Genomic DNA, 23,641 nt, shown 5'->3' on the forward strand with positions numbered 1-23,641 from the left:
ATATGTTCTTGGCAGAAATTCTTTTTCAGATAAGGATTGTGGACATTTTCTACTAGGCTGTGCCTTCTTTATTTAGTTTCTTAATTGTTAATTTTTGAATTTGATAACATGTATTAGGGTATTTTGTGGTTATTGTTCTTATGTACTGCTTAAGAAGCCATCACTTTCCACAGGGTCTCATAGATACTTTTCTTTGTTTATTCTATAGATAATAGGTTTGAACTTTTAAAAAATTTAGATCTAATTTAAAAATGCAATGCATATTTTGCATATATTGTGAAGATTGAATCAAGGATCATGTTTTTTTGCTTACAGAAGTACATTCCTTTGCACTAGTATCATTGCTAGAACAGACTCTGTCTTCATTGAATTACTACATTGGTTTCTTTATAAAAATTAATTCCAGCATATAAAGAGGGTCCTTTTCTGCTCTTCCTATTTAATTATTTGTCCATCATTGTGCACGTGTCACACTGTCTTGGTTACTCTAGTTTGATAATAAGTATGAAGTCTTTTAAAACAAGATCCCCATTTTGTTACTCTTTTTCTAATGAATTTAGGATATTCTTATAATTATTTCAAGATAAGACTAAATTTATTAATATTGATTGAAGCTTTCTTAAAGTTATTGGCCATTCTTGGAAGAATTGGCATCTGAACATATTTAAGTATTCCTAACCATTGATATGATATGCCTTAAGTTTGGTGCAAAAGTAATTGTGGTTTCAGACCATGAATTTTAAATCATTACAACTAGGTTCAAACACATCTTTATTAATCAAAGTAGGAACAATTACAATCAACACATTTTTGCCAATGAAAAATAAGTTTGTCTATTCCTGTAGCATGAAAATCTGTGCTTCGGGATTTGACACACTCTTGGAAAGCATTTTCTGCATCCTGCTGGTTGAAGTCTTTTCCCTACAGAAAGTGTTGTTGAGATGGTTGAAGAAGTAGTAGTCGGTTGGCAAGAGGTCAGGTGAATATGGCAGACTAGGCAAAACTACGTATCCCAATTCATTCAACCTTTGAAGCCTTGGTTGTGCCACTGTCCAGTCATTGTCATGAAGAAGAATTAGTCCCTTTCTGTTGACCAATGCCTGCTGCAGTAGTTGTAGTTTTAAGTGCATCTCATTGATTTGCTGATCCTACTTCACAGATGTAATGGTTTCACCAGGATTCAGAAAGCTGTAGTGGATCAGACTGGCAGAAGACCACCAAATAGTGACCATGACCTTTTTCTGGTGTACTTTTGGCTTGGGGAAGTGCTTTGGAGCTTTGGAGATTCTTCTCAGTCCAACCATTGAGCTGGTCATCACCAGCTGAATAAAATCCACTTTTCATTGCATGTCACAGTCCGAACCAGAAATGGTTTGTTTTTGTTGCACACAAGAAGAGAAGATGACATTTCAAAACAACATTTTTTTTGATTTTCAGTCAGCTTAAGAGGCACCCACTTATTGAGGTTTTCCACCTTTCCAATCAGCTTCAAATACCAACCATAGAACTGTCTTCGGCAACTTCTTTTGTAATTCTAAGAGGATCAGATTCGATGACTGCTCTTAATTGGTCCTTGTAAACTTCTGCTAGCCAGCCACTGTGCTCCTCATCTTCAAGGCTCTCGTCTTCTTTGCAAAACTTTTTGAACCACCACTGCACTATAGCTTCAGTAGCAATTCCTGGGCTAAAGGCGTTGTTGATGTTGCAAGCTGTCTCCACTGCTATGACTCATTCTGAACTCAAATAAGAAAATTGCTCGAATTTGCTTTTTGTCTAACATCAATTCCATAGTCTAAAACAAATATAAAATAAACAGCAAGTAAGAAGTCATTAGCAAAAAAACATAAAGTGAGAAATGAGCATTAAAATGATGTATAACGTAACCACACTTATTTAAGAATGTGTTCCTAATATCGAAGGGCAAATTTCAACAATGCTAAAACCACAATTACCTTTGCACCAACCTAATATTTTTTAATTCTTTTTAATTCCTCTCTCATGTTTTATTTTAGGTACTTGTTGGTAAGTAATTCTTGTTTTAATGACATTGTAAGTGGAATTGTAAATTTAAAAAAATTAATTTAAAATTTTAATTTTACCTGTTTGCTAATATTATATAGGAAAAGTATTGATTCTCATACCTGAGTAATTGATAAGTTAAATGATTGGTTGTAAATTCTCTTATTTTTACCTAAAAATATGTGTTATTTACGAATAGGAAAGTATTGCTCTCATTCCAATCTTAATGTCTATTATTTATTTTTTCTTGACACATTGACCTTGTTAGGATATCCAGTAAAATATTAAATAGAATTGACTCTAGGTGATATTCCTGCCTAACTTGCAATTTTGTGGGAAAAATTTTCAGTATTTCACCATTCTGTATGTTAAGTATTGGTTTTTCAGATTCCTTTCATCAAATTTTAAAAAGTTTTCTTTTTTTTGCTAGTTTGCTTAAAGTTGTTATCTTTAAATATCATACATACATGCTAAATTTAATTAAATATTTTTTCTACCTCTACTAGAATGATCATATGTTTTATGCATCATTTGTTTATGTGGTAAATCATAACTTTTTCAACTGAGTAGAAAAATATTAATAATGATCATCAGCCAAGGCATAAACACAGTCTTATTAAAAGGTATAAATGCAGTTTTACTAAAGCAGACAAGGAGAAAAGTAACACCTAGTGAGCAGAGATTATGAAAGATAGATGGGCTTCATAAGTAGATATCTTCTTGATCATCATAATTTCATCTCATTTTGTTTCCTCATCCTTTTTTTATAACATTTTGGAGGATTTTTCTCTTAACTATCTGCTCAACTTGGTAACCAAGGTAACTTAAATATGTTACAAAAGTTCTACTTACTGGATCTTGTGTGTGTATGTGTTCGGGGAAGTTCTGGTTACTGTGAGGGGTTTCAGTTGATACTAGTATATACAGATAAGCATCTGACAAATGCATGAGCTAAAGATGATCATGAGTCACTACATCATACTATTACCAGACAAGACTGTTTCTAACTTCCACAAACCCAATTTTATATTAAATAGGATAGATAAAGGTGATTGTCCCCTAATCCCCTTCTATTATGTTCTTAAATTTTACTTAGCATGCTGTTATATATATTGATAGCCAACCACCATATATTCCTTTGTGTCTCCCCAGAAATACTGAAGAAGACTGTAGAATATCTCCCAAGAGTCCTCAGCAGGATGTCCTCTGTCAATAACACATCCTCATATCCCTCTGTCTTCCTTCTGCTGGGTGTCCCAGGCCTGGAAGTTTTCCATATCTGGATTGCCTTCCCTTTCTTTATTGTTTATCTGATAGCCCTTGTGGGGAATTTCACAATCCTCTGCGTGATCAAGACTGAGCAGAGTCTTCATCAACCCATGTTCTATTTTCTTGCTCTTCTCTCTTTTATTGATCTAGGCCTTTCCACTTCTACCATCCCCAAGATGCTGGCAATCTTCTGGCTCAACCTCAGGAAGATAAGCTTTGAAGGCTGCCTGGTCCAAATGTTCTTTATCCACACCTACACTGGTATGGAATCTGTTGTACTCCTGGCCATGGCAATTGACCGCTTTGTTGCCATCTGTTACCCCCTGAGATATACCACTATCCTCACCAACAAAGTGGTAGCCATCATGGCCTCTGTTGTAGTGGGGAGGCCAGTCCTCCTTGTCATCCCCTTCTGCCCTCTTCTCAAACGATTGCCTTTTTGTGGACACTACATTATTCCTCATACCTACTGTGAACACATGGGAATCGCTCGTCTTGCCTGTGCTAGCATAAGGGTCAACATCATCTATGGGTTATTTACCATTGCTGCTCTGATCTTTGACTTAATCCTCTTTGCCCTCTCTTATGTTCAGATCCTACGAGCTGTTTTTCACATTCCTTCCAGGGATGCCAGGCTCAAAGCACTGAGCACATGTGGTTCACATGTTTGTGTTATCTTAGCCTTCTACACACCAGCATTTTTCTCCTTCATGACTCACCGGTTTGGTAGAAATGTTCCTCACTACATTCACATCCTCCTGGCCAATTTGTATGTGGTGGTCCCTCCTTGTTTAAATCCAGTCATTTATGGGGTCAGGACAAAACAAATTCGGGACCAAGTTGTGAGAATATTTGTAAAGAAACAGTGATTCAAATGTATTTAGAAGTTGATAAATTACTTCAGGGTATCCTTCAACTTGTACAGCACGTAGGCTGCTCAAAATCGACACTACATAAAGGGGCACTCAGACATCTCTTTAGCCGTTATTAGGGTCTCCTAAACGCATGCTCAGTGGTTCCTTTATGCAATTTTCACTTTGACTTTCAATAGATTAAAGTGTTTTTCTTAACTGAGGGTGAACAAAGAAACTTCGCAGCAATGTATTATCTGATGAAAACTGGTAATGGTACCTAGGTTGAGAATTCATGCTTTAGAGCAATCCCTTAACTAACTAATTAACTAACTAACTAAATAAATAAATAAATAAAATTATAGATACACAACCAAAAGCCAATAAATAAATAAAAACTCGATGTTAAAACTATTCAAGACTGGCTGCTGAGAAAAGCTATCTTTGCACTGTTCTTGGGTCTGGCTTCCTGTTGCGGCAGCTACCTCTGTCACTGCGGATTCTGGCAGCTTTATTGCCAGAGTCCCCAACTCTCCTTTCCTTTCCATCCCCTGCATCAGATCACTGGTGTACCCCTCTATGTCACACGTAGTGTTGGACACCAGCTGGGAGATCACCACCAAGGACTTGAAGGAGAAGAAGGAGGTTGTGGAGGAGACAGAGAATGGAAGAGTTGCCCCTCCTAATGGGAAAGCTCATGAGGAAAATAGGGAGCAGGAGGCTGGCAAGGAGGTAGATGAAGAAGAGGAAGAAGGTGGGGAGGAAGAGGAGGAAGAAGCTGATGATGAGGAAGAGGATGGAGATGAAGATAAGGAAGCTGAAGGCACCACGGGCAAGTGGGCAGCTGAAGATGATGAGGACGATGATGTTGACACCAAGAAGCAGAAGACTGATGAGGATGACTAGACAGCAAAAAAGGAAAAGTTAAACTTAAAAAAAAAAAAAATGGCCACTGTGACCTGTGACCTATTCACCCTCCACTTCCCATCTCAGAATCTAAACTGTTCACCTCCAGTGGAGAGGCCCCTTTGCCCCTCACAAGCAGTGCCACCTGCAGGTGACACTGCTCTCCACCACCCAACAAAACCACAAGAATTTGCAACAGGGGAGGAAAAAAGAACCAAAACTTCCAAAGCCCTGCTTTTTTTCTTAAAAGTACTTTACAAAGGAAATTTGTTTCTATTTTTATTAACATTTTATATTCTTGTGCATAGTGTTAGGGTCAGCCATTTTTAATGATCTTTGGACAACCAAACCCGCCTTTGGATGTTCTCTGTCCTACTTCTGACTTGACTTGTGGTATGACCATGTTCATTATAATCTCAAAGGAGAAAAAAAAAACTTGTAAAAAAACCCCAAAACCACACAAAAACAATCTTATTCCAAGCATTCCAGTATTCTTTTTTGTGTATGGACTTAGCTACATGTACTATGAAGTAGTTGGTTTGTATGAGATGGTTAAAAAGGCCAATGATAAAAGGTTTCTTTTTTTTTTCCTTTTTTTGTCTATGAAGGTAGTGTTTATTTTATTTATCTGTTTATTGAGCTGTTTGATGTATGTGTGAAACAGTGAATTTTATTTGGCTGAATTGTTCTAGCAAAGCAATAAAAATGAAAAATAAAATAAAACTATTCAAATCCAAAAGTAGGCAGTACATATGTTAATTAGCTAGATTTAGTCATTACACAACACATATATACTTCAAAATATCATTTTGTGCATAATAAACACAATTTTACCCCACATAATTGTCAGTTTTTGCAGTGTAAACATTTAACATCCACTCTCTTAGCATTTTTCAAGAATACAATACATCATCATTAACTACAGTCACCATGCTGTACAATATATCCCTTGAATTTATTCCTCCTAACAGTAGTTTTATATCATTTGACCAGCATCTCCCCAACACCTACCCGCAACCTCCCCACCCTCTGTAAACATTATAGTACTCTCTACTTTTATGAGATCAACATTTTTAGATTCCACATATAAGTGAGATATTGTGATATTTGTCTTTCTGTGCCTATCTGGCAATTTAAAAATAAGTAAGTAAATAAATTATTATCAATAAAAAAGTAGACTGTAAAGTAGGAAATGAAGCAAAAGAAAAGCAACAACAAACAGATGAAACTTCTGAATAATAAAATGATAGACCTAAATTGAACCATATCACTAATTACATTAAATGTAAATGATCTGAACACACCAATTTAAAACAGAGATAGTGAAACTGAATAAAAAAGCAAAATCTAGGTGATATTAGCTTTATAGAATGAGTTGGGGAGGACCCCATCTTTCTCAATGTTGTGGAATAATTTCTACGATTATAGCTATGAGTTCTTCTTTGTAAGTTTGATAAAATTCAGGTGTGAACCCCTTGGATCTGCGACTTGTTTTTGTTGGAATATTTTTAATTGCTGCTTTAATTTCTGTGCTTGATACTGGTCTATTCAGGAATTCTATTTCTTCCTGATTGAGCCTAGGGAGGTTGTGTGTTTCTAAGAATTTGTCCATTTCCTTCATGTTTTGTAGTTTTGGGGCATATAGATTTTATAGTATTCAAAGATAATGTTTGTATCTCTGTGATGTCTGTAGTGATCTCTGCTTTTTCATTTCTAATTGAGCTTATTAGAGTCCTTTCCTTTCTAGTTTTTGTCAATCTAGCAAGAGGGCTGTCAATTTTGTTTATCTTTTCAAAAAACCAACTTTTGGTTTCATTAATCTAAGTGGGCAAAGGACATGAACCGAAACTTTTCAAAAGAAGACAGAATAGTGGCCAGCAAACATAAAAAAGTGCTCAACTTCTCTAATCATTAGGGAAATGCAAATCAAAACCACAATGCGATATCACCTAATTCCAGTGAGAATGGTCTTTATCAGAAAGTCCCAAAACAACAAATGCTGGCATGGATGTGGAGATAAGAACACTCTTACACTGCTGGTGGGACTGTACATTAGTGAAATCCCTCTGGAACTAATTTGGAGATATCTCAAAGAGCTAAAAATAGAAATACCATTTGATAAAGCAATCCCACTACTAGGCGTCTACCCAAAGGAAAAAGAAGACATTCCATAATAAAGACATCTGCAATCGAATGTTTATGGCAGCACAATTCACAATTCCAAAGATGTGGAAACAACCCAAGTGCCCATCAATACATGAGTGGATTAATAAAATGTGGTATATACATATACCATGGAATACTACTCAACTACAAAAAACAGTGGTGAACTAGCACCTCATATTATCCTGGATAGAGCTTCAGTCCATTCTTCAAACTGAGGTATGGAGAATGGAAAAATAAGCACCACATGTACTCACCATCAAGTTGGTACGAACTGATCAACACTAAGGTGCTCACATTAATATTTACTGGGTGCCAGTCAGGTGGGAGGGAGGTGGTGGGGGTAGGTAAACTCACAACTAATGGATGTGGTTCGCAGTGTATGGGGGAAGGGCAAACTTGTAGCCCTGGCTTGGGCAAGGCAAAGGCATTATATGTAACCAAAATGTTTGTACCCCCATAATATTATGAAATAAAAAAAAGAAAAATATGGCACAAAAAGGAAATGAAAATAAAAATTTTCAAATTAAAAAAAAGCAAAATCTAACTATGTTGTCTAAAGTACCTACTTTAAATATAAATATACAAATAAATTGAGAAGATGGAAAATATATGGCCTGTAAAAAGTATTTAAAACAAAACTGAAATGGCTATATTAATATAAGACAAAGTAGAATTCAGAATAAGAAATATTGCCAAAAATAAACACATACAATGATGACATAATTTCTCCAAGAAGATATAACCATATCAAAGACATATTTACTTAATTGCAAAGGTTCAAATTACATAAAAGAAAATTGATAAACTGAAAGGAAATATGGTCAAATACACAGTTATATTTTGAGGTTTCAAGATTCCTCTTTCAGTACCCAATAGAATAAGTAGAGAGAAAATCAGCAATCAAAAAATTGTGTAAGCTTCAGCTAAAAAATTGATTAGAGTGAAATTCATAGCATTAACTAATACTAGAAAAAGCTATGGAATAATAAATTTACATTACCTACTATTACTTACCATCTCTCTTTATTAGTTTAAAGTACACTAAGGGAAATCAATTTGCTTATTTTGTTTCCTGATATGCCTTTTAAGCCCAGATATGTCTGTAGTACATAATAGATGCTTACTAAATATATATAGCATGGATAGATAAATGCAAGCATTAATGTTATCAGTATCATTTATATACTTTATTAACTCACACACTTCAAGAATAACAAATGCTGAATATTTAAATTTTCACAAGTTTGAAAGATACTCAGTGCTTGCACCAGCAGTGTGAATGAATCCCTTGAGAGTTCATATTCATGCTCAAAGGAGTCCCTAAGTTGCACCCTCCTCATCAGTTGTAAGGTGAAAGCCATATGACTTGCCACTTGTTTCTCTTCTTCCTACTTCTCACTAGCTTTCCTTATGGTTATGGTGATAGTACATAGTTAACCAAACTCTGATTAATTATCATCTGAATCATTTATGTTAAAACTACTCCCTCCAAAAAAGCCACACACTCAGAAAGACCTTTCTATGTGGTTAATCTTATAAGATATACCAATAAATGGATTTCATAAAATACCAAGTGAACACATGCATACAAAAGGAATGATACTGAAATAATCTGACCTTTATTGAATGCTTAAGTATGCTAGAATGTAAGTGCTAAACACTTTATAATCATTAACTTATGGGATAGGTATTATAGTATCTGTTTTACAGATGCTAAGATAGGTTAGGTGAATTGTAGATAAACTTCCACTTACAGTAGTAGTAAGTGGAAGAATTGAGATTCTAATTCCTGGTCTTGCTGATGCTATTAATGGAATCCAAGAAATTTACATCAAACAATGATAGGAGGGTAAGAATGAGCAGAAAAGAAAGCCCCAAAATTATTAGCTGATTTTAGTTTTGAATAACTGTAGAACACATTCTCGGATCTGTTTTGTTCTTACTCCGTAGATGATAGGGTTCAGCATAGGGGGTACCAACAAGTACATGTTGGCCAGCAGGATGTGGGTGTGGCGTGGTATATGCTTGCTAAAGCGGTGGGTGAGGAAGGAGAAAAGAGCAGGGATGTAGAAGGTGAGGATCACACAAACATGGGACCCACAGGTGCTAAGTGTCTTCAATCTAGCACCTTTAGAAGGGATACTGAATACAGTACGGAGAATCTGCACATAGGACAGAGAGATGCATGTCACATCAGTCCCAACAATTAATATAATAACTGCCAAACTATATAGACTATTGATGGAAATGTCTGCACAAGCCAATTTCACCACAGCCATATGCTCACAGTATGTGTGCGGGACCACATTGGTCTGGCAATATGGCCACCTTCTTACCAAGAAGGGATGTGGTGTCATTAGCAATAACCCACGTAGAAGGGCCACAATGCCAACCTGAGCCACTGCAGAATTTGTAAGAATGGATGAATGTCTCAGAGGATTGCAAATTGCCACATACCGGTCCAGTGCCATGGCCACAAGAAGCCCTGACTCCACCCCAGAGAAAGCATGGATGAAAAACATCTGAATGAGGCAGGCATGAAAGTTGATCTCATGATAATTGAACCAGAAGACACCCAACATCTTAGGAAGCGTAGAGGTTGACAAGATGAGGTCTGTGATGGCCAACATGGAAAGAAAATAGTACATGGGTTCATGGAGAATAGTTTCAGTTTTGATGATGAAAAGGATGACTATGTTTCCCATGAGAGCAACAACATACATTGAGCAGAAAGGAATAGATATCCAAATGTGAAAGTCTTCTAAACCAGGTATGCCCATCAGGATGAAGGTACTGGGATTGGTGAATGTGGTGAAGTTAGAGTTATGCATGGTGATACTGGCTACATGAAACATACTCTTGCCAACTTTTTCCACCTTTGTACTTGTAGCAGTGCTATGTGCATGCACTCTGCTAAATCTGCAATAGAATTACTCAGTATAAAAACACAACCAGAAAAGTTTATCTATATTTTAAGTCTCCCTTTGTGAGGTTTTTGGAAATTAGAAGTGTTGCATCCCTTATTGTCAGCTATTAATCTTATTAAGTAGTGGTGTGGTGGAGTAGAAACAATCTTCTCTGCTTACGACCCTGCCTGGGACTCAGAACCTCCATAGTATTCTGACTGATATTAGGTGTTCTCATTCTACTTGTATTAGCTAGGCTGAGCAAAAGTCCCGATAAGTAACATAGGTTCCTCATATCCTAACAAACAAGACAAAGGGGAAAATCTACAACATTGTCCTTAAGAAGATATACCCCTACAAATTTTTTTTTTTTTTTTTGAGACACAGTCTCACTCTGGTGCCCGGGGTAGAGTGCCGTGGCATCAGCCTAGCTCACAGCAACCTCAAACTCCTGGACTCAAGCAATCCTACTGCCTCAGCCTCCCAAGTAGCTGGGACTATAGGCATGTGCCACCATGCCCGACTAATTTTTCTATATATATTTTAGCTGTCCATATAATTTCTTTCTATTTTTAGTAGAGACGGGGTCTCGCTCTTGCTCAGGCTGATCTCGAACTCCTGAGCTCAAACAATCTGCTGGCCTCAGCCTCCCAGAGTGTTAGGATTACAGGCGTGAGCCACCGCACCTGGCCTACCCCTACAAATTAATTATGGTCTTGGAGACTTTAAGTATGAGACAAATCCAAAATAGATATCTGTGAGAACAATAAGCTTTTCATAATTACATCCTACGTGAATGACAATACATTTTTGAAATTTGCCTCCATGGTGAATGCCTCTCTTTTGGCCATAAAAAGAATAGAGTCTAATCACTTAAATGTGTAATATTTCCAGGACAGCAACAAAGCCATTGACACTAAGACACCCCAAAATAAATATGCTTCCTGAATTTTCTAATATCCCTGGGAAAGTATATATATTCTACACACACACACACACACACACACACACACTCTCTCTCTCTCTCTCTCTCTCTCTCTTTTATGTATACATCTCTGTGTATGTTTGTGTGTGTATATGAGTAACCATAAATGTTTTTTTTTATCTTACTTTTATTGAGATGATAGGATACTTTAGAAAAGAAAGACTGGTAAGCTGTAGATCAGTCAATAACTCAATTAATCAATCATCAAGTTTTGAAAATAGTAACAGTTACTACTTTTTTGTGTTATAATATGTACCAAAAAATGCTAAGGGTTATTACATGTCTAACTGCTGTTTTGTATACATTATTTTGAAGTGACCCTTATTATTCTTAATTTACAAAAATAAAATTATACATAGGCTAAATATTCATCCAAACATACACAATCATCATATTCCAGAGGTAGAAAACAAATCCTCGTTTTAGTCCCAAACTCCACCTTTTTTCTACTACAATATGCAATCAAAATAAAGCAAAAGTGCATCAAAAGTTTCACAGCTCTTATCATGACTACCTTTTATGAGTACTCACAAGCAATAAGGATGCATGTTATTATTTATAGACTCAATAACATGGCTTATAGCAGATCCATAAAATAATCCTAAACTCTTTCTAGTCGAACATCTAAATGGATGCCAATATGCTAATTGGGAAAGCAGTGGCCATTACTGTGATTTCTTGATAAATTATTCTTATGTCTAGAGTATATACCTGTACATACTTTCTTTTCCAATGTTAGCACTACTATACTGACAGACTACAAATTCTGAAGGATGACTAAAGAAAACCTCAAGAGCAAACAGATCTTACAAGTGGCTTCTTCTATGTGGTAGGGCTAAAAGGATTTACCTGTTAGTAATGAGGCAGTTCAGAGATATCTGTAACTTCTCTTTAGAGGGACCAGATTATCTGCCTCTGCTGCATGCTCTCAGGCTATTTCCAGAATAGTTGAATCTTAGGAATCTACAGTAATTCTGAATATTTGCTCCTCAGCTATAGGAAGCTCTTCCTCTTATGATTGCTTTTCTCACTTTTCAGGACTGAGCACACATAGATGAGTTGCCTGTCCCTCCAGATTAATAGTATCATACTGAATCAAAGCCAGGAACTCAGACATTTGAATCATTCACTGCATGGAAACCTCACTGCAGGTTTTATAGCCCAACTTGGGACAGTCTCAGGGGCTGGAACTATATGACAGTGGTTTCTTCATCTTCTGGGAAGTATAAGTGATTCCTAAGGGAAAACTAATTTTTTTTCCATCACATGCTTCAGTTGGTAAAGAAATATTATTTGAGGGAGATGAAAGGAACTTTAACCTGTTTAAAAAAATTTATTTCCCAAAGTTTTCTGCCTCTGACCATCACAGTAATTTAGTTACATTTAAGGATATAGTCAGACAGGGGACTTAGATGAGAGGGCAACACAGATATAAAGTCAATGATACTGTTAGACTTAATAGGATGATAAGAATATTGTATATATGCACACATGAACACACATATGCTCCTCAATAAAACAATAAACACAATGTATAGCTATCAGTTCCTAAACAACCAAAATATATTTATACGTACTATAACACACACTTTCCCTCACTCTCTCCCAACCTTTCTCCCTCTCATGCTCTCTCTACATATATATAACATGTATATATAACATTCTTATATATACATTCATATATGTACATTCCTATATGTATACACATATGTACATACATTTATATATATGTACATATACACACAAACATATATAGTAGGATACATAGAAGTTATTTTTCATACATTCATAAAAATTCCTACACCTTTAAAAAGCATGTTGATATAATATATTCCAACATAATAAGTGATGTACATACATATATGTGTATGTGTGTGATTATAACTTTTGATATTCAGTAAATATTTATTAAGTGTCTATTATGTATCAGATTTTATGCTAAATACTTTGAAAACAGCTTTGGAAAAGACAAACACCATCCCTCTCCTCAAGGTTCAGATTCAGATAATTAACATTTTAAATAATATGCTATAGAGTAATTTAATTGAATAACTTTTTAATGAATATTTGAAGTGATTACCTTAAGTTGGTTGGTCAAAGAAAGCCCTTAAGAAAAGGTGACCATTGATTAAGACCTAAATCATGAGAAGTGTATGAAGAAATGATGTGAAGATATTTTATAAAAAGGGTGCACAAAAAAAAAGGAAGAGGAAATGAAAATGTATTGAGATGGGAATAAACTTGACAGGGTCAAGGGACTAAAAGAATTTCTGTCAGGCTGGAACCTCTTAAATAAGAGTAGTGAAGAGATTTTTATGTCAGAAATGTTTTTATTTAGAGATCTTCATAGAGTAACTTAGGATTTTGGATTTTATTTTAAATAAATGGGAAGCCAAAATATGATTTTGAGAAGATGGAAGTGATCTGAATGACACTTCACATAGGCAGTAGGATATATAGAAGTTAGCTTTCCTTGTCACATAATTCAGCTGAACCATCAGAGCTGTTAGTATTTGATAAACCTTCTCACACCCTAACAGAGAACAAATAAGCCTAAGCTTCCAAAGTCTTCAAACAGGACATGAGGCTAGTAGAAGACATTAATCCCTCTGTCTCTCAGGGTGGATTTGCAGAGTCTGATGGCTGAAGCTTATGAGCATGAGGTTTTCTGTCCAAGACAAACTGGATCTGATGACATATTATTCCATAGCTTGACTGGCCACATGATTTATTACTGAAACAAGGACAATTTTGAAAGTAACAGGCTGCTATGTACTAAGCTAAGAATTTAAGCTAAGAAGTATTGTACCATGTAAATATTTACTCTAGTGGTATTAGGGACCATTAAAAATAGGGTTTTCTGGTTCAGGTGCCTCCAAACCACAGCATGTTTCCCAAGATATAACTGTACAGAATGTTAGAGGGGCAGGAAGATCAGATAAAGCCTTCAGCAAGGACGACTTCAGGTAGAAGTTTGAAATTTGAAAAGGCTATGCACTGTATGATTCCAACTATATGCAACTCTGGAAAAGGCAAAACTTGGAGACAATAAAAAATATCAGTCAATTCCAGAGGCATGGGAGACAGGAGGGATGAATAGAAGTACCACAGAAGATTTTTAGGGCAATGAAACTATTCTATATGATAATATAATGGTGGATACATGCCATTACGCATTTGGCAAAACCCACAGAATTTTCAACATCAAGAATGGACCATAATGCAAACTGTGGACTCTGAGGATAATGACATGCCAGTGTAGGTTCATTGATTCTAACAAATGTACTACCCTGGTATGGGATGTCAGTAGCGTGTATAGGGGATGATGGGCAGGGCTGCGTGTATGGAGCATATGGGAGAATTCTGTACTTTCTCTGCAGTTTTGATGGGAACATAAAACTGAACTAAAAATAAAATGTGTTATAATAAATGAATGAATGAACAGATAAATAAGCATTTTAATTGAATATTTTGTGGCAATTATATTAGATATTGATAATGGAGTTATTCACAATTTATTATAGTCATAAAGTAAAATTTGAGTAAGTAGACAATAAATAATACGTAATCTTGTTTAAAACATATGTTGAATTTTAAGTAAATTTTAAAGACTCTTATACTCTTTTGATCCTAATATTTTCTTTCAACTACAAAGTAAAAGAATGATAAATGGTATGAAAAGATAGAGAAGTTGGTCACATTGGCTAACTGGAGAGAGGCTTTTGAGAATATGTAAGTTATGGAGAAAGCTAAACACTATGTAAATGCTTCATGAAAAAATAAACAGTAAATAGAAACTGCTCACATGTATGTGAAATTATTAATATATAATTCATATATATCCAAAACACATAGTTTCATGAAAGGAAGATCATTGTGTTTTTTGTCAGTATAATGGATTTATAAGTTATTTTTACTTTCTTCATTTTACCTTTCCAGTGTTCGGATTTTTCAAACAAATATTTTATTTGCACAATTAGAAAAAATACAGTCATTGTGAAGAGGTTAGAGATGATATATCATATTGCTTAATATATCATATTAAGCAACATAACAGATTCTGCATTTCTCCTCAAAATTACCCTAATTCTTAAATAGTTACTGTGAAGAAAAATATTATTATTTAATGGGAAATCTGTATGCAGATTTTCAGCTGACCACCATATTTTCCTTTTTCTGTCCTTTTCCTTCTTTTTATATTTTTTCAAACTAATAATTCCTAAGTTATACATTAATCTCAAGGCAAATCCTTTTCTAGTTGTGGCAACATTGAATTATATAAAACCTCTACATTAGTTACAAAATCTTCATTCTCTTTAAAATAAAGGAAAACAAAGACAATATAATAAGTGGAGACTCAGTCTTGGTCCCAGTTCCTTTCTAGTGGAAGAATATCTAAGATTTTCAGATATATACCGAACAGAGGCTTGAAGCATGGCCAGACAGGTTGTGGGAGGGAGAAGGGAGGGAAGGCATGGCTGGCAAGCAAAGGTGCCTTGTTATGCAGAGAAAACCTCACAAGTGACAACTGTTGGAAAGAATAGATGGTAGCCTGTGGTAAAAGTTTCTCTGTCAGACTTTTAAAAATATTAGGAATTTTAGTCTATTTTTCCAGAGTGAATCTTTTCCATTAATCCTAATAATCAGGATAAGAAGGGAGAGGGCCTCAGAGATAGCCTGGCTGTTTGTTTCATAAATATAGATTTTTCTTTAAAAATGCAAATATTCCTCATAAAAGACAGCTTTGCAAAGCTATCATTATGGTTTGTAGACCCCATTTTGAATAATCATCAAAATATCTCAAAGAAGTATAATTTAGGGTAAAATATCCTGGTTTTCTTTAATTTCAAGCCTAATAATTATCAGCGTAGCTAAGATGTGTCTCATTTTGGTGTTCTCTTACTGTATGTAGTTAACCTATTCTATTTTTCAAAAATAATAAAAATAATGAGAGTAGCCAACATTTATGGTGTGTTTAACATGAGTTAGATGCTGAGATCACATGATAATTAACATGAGTGGTCTCTAATGCTGATCTTTAGGAGGCATTTTGGACATTTTTGGGTCATTTTTATTATTGTCATTGTTACCATATTTGGGAGGCACTACTAGAGTCAATGAACAGAAATCAGAGATAAACCTCTGCAATGCATTAAAAATTTCTTCGACCCTTCCATTTCCCCTTCCCCAAATATTCTAGTGTTTTAGAGGACTTTCAAATATCCACCTAGACATTGTATGGTTAAAAAAAAATCATAATGTTCTGTATGCAGAATTTTGCTTTGCTTTGTAGTTACTGTTCTTAATATAGAGTTCGACTTCGTCTAGATATAATTAGAAATTGCCTTTACATGTTTTTAACATGGAAACATGTACTGGATATTCTAGAAGTGTAATTATCATTTATGCCTAGGAAATATTATATGTTATTGCATTAAGACCATTACAAAAACTTATTCAACATATTGGAAAATTCTGTTACCAACAGCAACAATAATTTTCTCATGGCGTTTGAGGAACCAGTAAAACAAACTAGGATTAGTTGACATTCCTAAGCTTACATTCAGTTTTTATGTATTAATATTCAGAACTTACAGTATTCATTTATTGTGTAATAATTGTACAATGACCTGATTATTATGTCTTCTGATTTGTCATGTACAAGTATATATGTTGATATTTTTATTTTATATTCTGATTTAGCTATTATTTTGCTTTTTAAAAACACATATTTAATTCAGGAGAGTAAAATAGACATTAGAATATTTTATTTAAAAAAAGGAAAATTAGATTCAAGCATGTTCACAATTATTAATGTACATCATCTTTCTTAAGAATCAAATTCACAACCATGAATTATAGGTTATTATTCTTATATCATAGAAGAATCTTAACCAAAACCTCCTGTATTACCTAACAAAAAAATTTCAGAAGATTTTGTAGGGGAAAATTCTCATAGCCCAACTTTATGCAATAAATTTATTGGATATGGCACAAAAAAGTTATCCATAAAATAAAAGATAAATTGGACTTCATCAAAAGTAAAATTATTTTAATATAAATTTAGTTATGGCTTAATAAGTCCCAAAGTCTATACTAAAATCTAGGTTTAGAAAAATGAATAATGATTGAAAGTTTTCTCTATTTTCTGCTTCCTATATATCTTCTATGCTTATTACTGCTCACTGAAGTCAAAATACTTAAACAGCTTTAATAGTTCTATATGAATCAGAACTTTAGCTGAAAAGTTTTTTTTTTTAATGCTCCCTGTAAACCCTTATCTTTGTTGATGAACTGAGGAATCACAAATTCTTGTAAAGACAAAAACATTTGATGGTTAAGAATTTAAAGAATCTCTCCCTGATCCTTTTGGTTTTAACACCATAAATAATAGGATTCATCATGGGTGGGATAAGAAGATATATATTTGCTATAAAAATGTGGATATGTGGAGCAATTTGGTGGCCAAACCTATGGGTGAGAAAGGAAAAAAAGGCTGGTGTATAAAATGCCAAGATGACCCATACATGAGAGACACAGGTGTTTAAGGTCTTGTGACGGGCAGCTTTAGATGGGAGACTGAAGACAGTTATAAGAATAAGAACATATGAACAGATGATCAGTATGAAATCCAACCCCCCTGTCAGGAATGCCACAAGTAGGCTATAAGCTCTACGAATCTTGGTCTCAGTGCAAACCAGCTTTATCAGGGCCATAAACTCACAGTAGGTATGGGAGATGACATTAGTTCTGCAATAGGAAAGCCACTTCAGGAGGAAGGGATGTGGACTGAGGAGTACAGCTCCTCTGAAGACAATGGTCAGACCCAAGCCTGCAATCACTGTAGGTGTTAAGATAGTGGAATGTCTCAGTGGGTGAAAAATGGCCACATAGCGGTCAAAAGCCATGGCCAAGATAAATCCAGATTCCATGGTAGACAGAGAATGGATCAGATACATTTGAGTGAGGCAGGCTTCAAAGTAGATCTCTCTGTTGTTGAACCAGAAGAGGCTGAGTATCTTAGGAAGTGTAGAAGAAGTAAGCATCAAATCAGCCACAGAGAGCATACATAGAAAGAGATACATAGGTTCATGTAGTTTGGGGTCTGTCTTGGCAATTAACAAAAGGGCAACATTTCCCATCAGTGACAACAGGTAGACCAGGCAGAAAGGGATGGAGATCCACACGTGGGCAGCCTCCAAACCTGGAATGTCAAGTAGTAGAAACGTGATAGGTTGAAGATTGGTCCTGTTGAAAGCTAACATTATGTAAGCAATGGATATTCCGTGATCCTGTTGAAATTCAAAATTACAAAGATTGTAAGTATGTGAATACCAACTTTTTTTCTTATTATTATTGTGAACTGGGAGAGATGTTGATATCAAATAAAAGACAATTAACTGTTGAATAATTTCCTCAGTAGTGCCTTCTTTCAATGCGTCAAATACATGGGACTCTGTATTTTGGGGTAAGAAAAATTAGTAGAAAAGTATTGTATGTGTGTGCATGTGTGTGTGTTAAATATATATTTGTGCATTTTGTTAGGAAGCATTGTTCAACTGGAAGGGAAGTCATTGAGTTAAAGGAAAGACCCTTATCTTCATAAAATTAGCCAAACTTAATGGTAAGAAATTATCCATTTATAAAGGACAATTTTATAGAGAAAATAGCTAAGTCTAGAAAACATGAGTATTCAGGTTAGTTGATATTTGTGTTCTTTTATAAATAATCAATCATACTCTTTCAGAATATGTATAATATATTCCTCAAAATCACACAATACACTTGACATTAGTTTTTTTGTTTTCCAAGGAAACTTTTATAACAAACTCTTGGTTCACAGATACAAGTTATCCAAAATGGTGTCTTGAAAAATGTGAACAATTATTTTGGAAAAATACTAAATTTTAAATTAGTAAATCAATATTTTGAGTTAATAGTATTGTACCGTAAACTAGTAATTGACCAAGAGACTAGATTTTTAGATAATCTTAAAAAACAAACAAAACAGAAAGTTAACTATATAAGATAATAGGTATGCTAATTTGCTTGACTATAATATTTATTTCACTGTGTGTATACGTATGTACGTGTGTGTGTATATGTCTCTCTCTCTCTCAAGGTAAGCATATCAATACATCATGTTGTATACCTTAAATATATACAGTAAAAATAAATCATTATTTTGGTTTAAATATCAGCAATCAGCATATGATGAGCCTATATAATGTCCTTTAATCTGAATAAAACTATGTGTAATAAGAAAATTAGGGTTTTGACCAATACATTTTCTGACTAAATCCTATGACTAGGTTATTAAAAGTTGTGAATAATGGGTAAGTCTCAGCTTGAATACTGAATTAGTCTCTGTTTTCTGTATTACTTTTTGTAGTCAAGAGGTTGAATCATCTTTCAGACAACCACAAGGTCTGATTATTCCCTACTTATTATTGGACCAATAACTTCCATCCTAAGTTCCAACATTCTCTTCTCATGGAAGCACTGAATCCTCCCTTCCCAGCTCAACCATCCCTCTATTGCTTATAGCCTGGTTCTCTTACCTCTGTAACTAGATGTTCTCACTTCCCAGCCAAAGACTCAGATAAATTCTGGCTATAACAGTTACCCTAATACTTCCTATCCTGGGGAACCAGATCCCTGCAAGGAACATTACATATATATATATGTGTATATTCTCTCATGAGAATGCTGTCTAATTGTGAGCAGTTTTACCAACTTCACACAGTGTCTCCAGGTACAATTTGGTCTCTTTAAGGGACTCATTCTTGTGATATCTTTATCACCTGACCTCTGAGCTTAGAAACCAAAAGAAGATCCTTGACTCCAGGACTCTTAAGATCCTTGATTTATTATACTTGTTGGGCTTAAGCACATGCAAATGTTGTAAACTAAATGCTTGTTTAAACTATATGTAATCAGAGATGGAAGAAGTGGATGACATCATGGAGGGACAAGTCTATTAATAATTCAGGATGATCATATTAACATCTTCATATTCCTCCAGATATTCTTAAGCAGCTTACTTGAACTAGACTTAGTTCCAAAACAAACAAATAAACAAACAAAAAACCAAACAATTAAAGCTTTAAACCTTCAGAAAACTTCTTAGCCATATTCCTATTTCTAAATCCCCCTGAACTTCACTTCCTTGATTAAGTATAGTGTATGCACTATCCCTATGTATAGGGATATCACTAATTGTTATGGGATGTTATGTAAAGATTAGATTTGTTTTCCTACAGATGTGATCCTTCTCATCCTCCTTTTTTGCCCTGTATTTCAGGAAGGCTGGACTTTTCAGGCTGTGCTTCCCAGGATAACAGATCATTTTTCTTTCTACTGGGTTTCTTAAATGGGGACACTGGCAGAAAAATGTTAGGGAAGATGAAGGGAATGCCATTTCTTCCTACTTCTCACTTTTTCAGCTGCATTTATTCCATAGCACGAGATCCTGCCAGAGGGGACTGCCATGTTCTTAATTTCCACTGAGTATAATTATAATGCTGGTGCCTCTCTCTCTGTTTCACTGGCCTAGAGTCAATGTGGATTCCAGTTGTTTCTAATTTCTGGGAGACTTCATTCTCAAATATTTGAATCTTCAGCAATTCTATAATTTGTGTAAATAGCTGCTTGCATTAAGGATGCCCTGTACAATATATTCAAGTGCTTTCTGTTATGTGGTCAGACTCTGACTAATATAGATTGCTTTCATATAATAATAATTATAGAGCTAGAGATTTTGGTGATTGGTTTAGATTCCTTTTATAATAATTTTAGGGCTAGAGATTTTAGTAATTGGGATTTTAGTAAAAAGAAGGACACAGTGTTGCCCTCATAGTTATCTCATCTTAAAGATTACAAAGGGAACAATAAAAAGCTGCCAGCAACCTCAAGATAATAGAAGCCATATATGAAACACCCAGAGGTCACGTCATACTCCATGGTAAAACAGTGAAAGCTTTTCCACTAAGATCAGAAATAAGGCAAAATGTCTGGTTTTATCACTTCTACTAAACATGTTACTGAAAGTCCTAGCCAGAGCTATTAGGCAAAAAAAGGAAATAAAAGACATTCAAGTTGGAAAGAAAGAAGTAAAATTATCTCTGTTCACAATGACATGACCTTATAAGTAGAAAATCATAAAGATTTCACATGTACACATGAAAAAAAGAAAGAAAACAAACACACAAACCAAAACAACCTGATAGAGCTAATAAACAAAATCAAAATAACAAATCAGTTGTATTTTTGTGTACTAACCATGACCAATCTGAAAAAGTAAAGTAAAATAACAATTCTATTTACACTACTATCAAAAAGAATAAAATAGGAATAAACTTAAGTAGGAAGGCAAAATACATGTACACTGAAAACTAAAAATGAGATACCACTCCATAGCCATGAGGATGATTATTACAGAAAAAAAGTAAGAAGATAACAAGTGCTGGCATACGTGTGAAGAAATTGGAATTGTTGAGCATGGCTGTGAGAACGTATAGTGACAAATCTGCTGTGGAAAAAGGGCATGGCAATTCCTCAAATAATTAAACATACAATTTTCATGTGGTCAAGCAATTCTATTTCTGAGCATATACCCAAATGAAGCAAAACTAGGGACTTGAATGGATACTTGGATACCCATGTTCCTGATACCATTATTCACAATAAGCAAAGTGGAAACAACCCACATGTCCATCAACAGATGAATGGATGAGCAAAATGTCATACATACATACAATGGAATATTCAACCTTAAAAAGATGGAAATGCTGACACATGCTACAAACAAAATGGATGAACCTTGAAGACAATATGTTAAGTGAAGTGAGCCAGTCACTAAAGGACAGATATTGAATGATTCCACATATAAGGTACCTGGAGTTGTCAAATTCATAGAAATAGTAACTAGAATGGTAGTTGTCAGGGAATGAGGGGCAGGAAGAATGGGGACTTAATGTTTGATGGATATGGAGTTTCAATTGGGGAAGACAAAAAAGTACTGGAGATGAATGGTGGTGATGGTTGCAATGTGAATGGACTTAATACCACTGAATTGTACTGCTAAAATAGTTACAGTGATAGATTTTATGTTTATACATGTTTTACCACAATTGAAAAAATTAAAACCACCCGTGAAATGTCCTTTAGTTATTTTCCATCTAATGCTGACAACATAAGCAATGATTTTATACATATATTTTTCTTTATTATTAACATATAAATATATCTTAACAAAGAGAAACATTCAGGAAGGATTCCGTTGGTTGACACTGATCTGTACCATAAAAGATAGATAGGAGTGGAAAGGGCATGGCGATGATGTATAGCAGTATAAGGTATTTGAGGAAGAAAGAAAAGCATATGTGACAGTATATAAGTGGAGTGAAGCATAATATAGCTTGTTGTCTTTACAGTTTAGCCCATGGCATTCTAATTTGATCCCATCTGCTTACTCAGTTCACATGACAAAACAAGCAAGTTGGAAGTCCTAAACAATCAGAGAAATCCACAGGATTCCTGAGCTCACGTAACATCAATGATTGTTTCAATGTTTACCAGGTACATCTGGCGTCAAAGAGTTCTAATGTATCAAAGAATTCTATGGTATCTTTGTGCAAATTTCTTCTAAGGAAAAGATAGAATTACTCAATAATAAAGAAAGAATAAGAGAGTTATGAAAATTAGTCCAAATCAATCTAATCCAAATTAAAAGGCATTTAAATAAATTAATGAATGACCATGTCAACAAAAAAGATGAAAATGTTTCTTATTACTGTTCTGTTGAAAAACAATAAAGTTGTTTTATTCTTCTGAAAGCTTTAATAGTATCTTGAGTACATGATAGTAAGCAAAATACTCCATAGGAAAAGAAAAAAAAAAATGTTTTGAGATGTTGCCAGATTTAGCAAATATGTGACTAAGAGAATGGAATCAAATATATTCATTATATAAACATCAAAAAATACAAATATAACACAGTTGTGAAGACACTAAATAGAATATAATAGGTGTATTCTCTTTAAACACTTTAGACAAGTGAAAGGTGGAGAACATAGAAAATCATAATCATTGGGAAAAATAAAATAACATTTATGGAGTGTTTCCTTTGTGTCACTGGGATTTACATATCTCATTTAATACTCACACAACCTCATGAGGCAGATTCTATTATCACTTGTTTTGATATATCAGGAAACTCAGGCAAAGATGAATTAAACTTAAATATAAATATCCAGGGAAGAATATTGGACCTGAACTTAGGCAGTCTAACTCCAAAGCCTAAACTCTTAACCAATAAGCTATTAAGACTACCCAGAAAAATATCATGGACTTTAAATTCTACAAAATATAAGAATATGTGTTCAGTTTAGGCATCTATCAGAAAGCTATGTTCTCAGTTTAAGCATCTATCAGAAAGAGACATGTTTAATTAAAGGAAACAAAATGTGAGCCTTCTAATTAAGGAATATTGTTCATCAGTGAAAATATAAAACTGAAGAATGAGAAGATGAGAATGG

At 34.6% G+C, this 23,641-nt stretch overlaps 3 protein-coding genes across 3 annotated transcripts; 2 read left to right on the forward strand and 1 right to left on the reverse strand.

Annotated features, from left to right (window-relative positions):
• The first annotated feature begins 3,212 nt into the window (after window positions 1-3,212).
• LOC123641580 (olfactory receptor 52E4-like) lies at window positions 3,213-4,157 on the forward strand. Its single transcript, XM_045556458.1, has one exon. The coding sequence runs from the start codon at window positions 3,219-3,221 to the stop codon at window positions 4,155-4,157; it is 939 nt and encodes a 312-aa protein (XP_045412414.1). The 5' UTR covers window positions 3,213-3,218.
• A 561-nt stretch (window positions 4,158-4,718) lies between these two features.
• Window positions 4,719-5,078, forward strand: LOC123641581 (prothymosin alpha-like). The gene has a single exon (XM_045556459.1). It carries the CDS (start codon window positions 4,719-4,721, stop codon window positions 5,043-5,045), a length of 327 nt encoding a protein of 108 aa, XP_045412415.1. The 3' UTR covers window positions 5,046-5,078.
• A 12,326-nt stretch (window positions 5,079-17,404) lies between these two features.
• LOC123642029 (olfactory receptor 52K2-like) lies at window positions 17,405-18,367 on the reverse strand. The gene has a single exon (XM_045556957.1). It carries the CDS (start codon window positions 18,365-18,367, stop codon window positions 17,405-17,407), a length of 963 nt encoding a protein of 320 aa, XP_045412913.1.
• Between the last annotated feature and the right edge of the window lie 5,274 nt (window positions 18,368-23,641).

Source organism: Lemur catta, chromosome 7 (genome assembly GCF_020740605.2).
Source record: "Lemur catta isolate mLemCat1 chromosome 7, mLemCat1.pri, whole genome shotgun sequence".
Taxonomy (NCBI): Eukaryota; Metazoa; Chordata; class Mammalia; order Primates; family Lemuridae; genus Lemur; species Lemur catta.

What these genes read in the sequence shown, in the direction of transcription:
- LOC123641580 (XM_045556458.1), top strand. Translation starts at nt 3,219, where the DNA reads ATGTCCTCTGTCAATAACACATCCTCATATCCCTCTGTCTTCCTTCTG.
- LOC123641581 (XM_045556459.1), top strand. Translation starts at nt 4,719, where the DNA reads ATGTCACACGTAGTGTTGGACACCAGCTGGGAGATCACCACCAAGGAC.
- LOC123642029 (XM_045556957.1), bottom strand. Translation starts at nt 18,367, where the DNA reads ATGTTAGCTTTCAACAGGACCAATCTTCAACCTATCACGTTTCTACTA.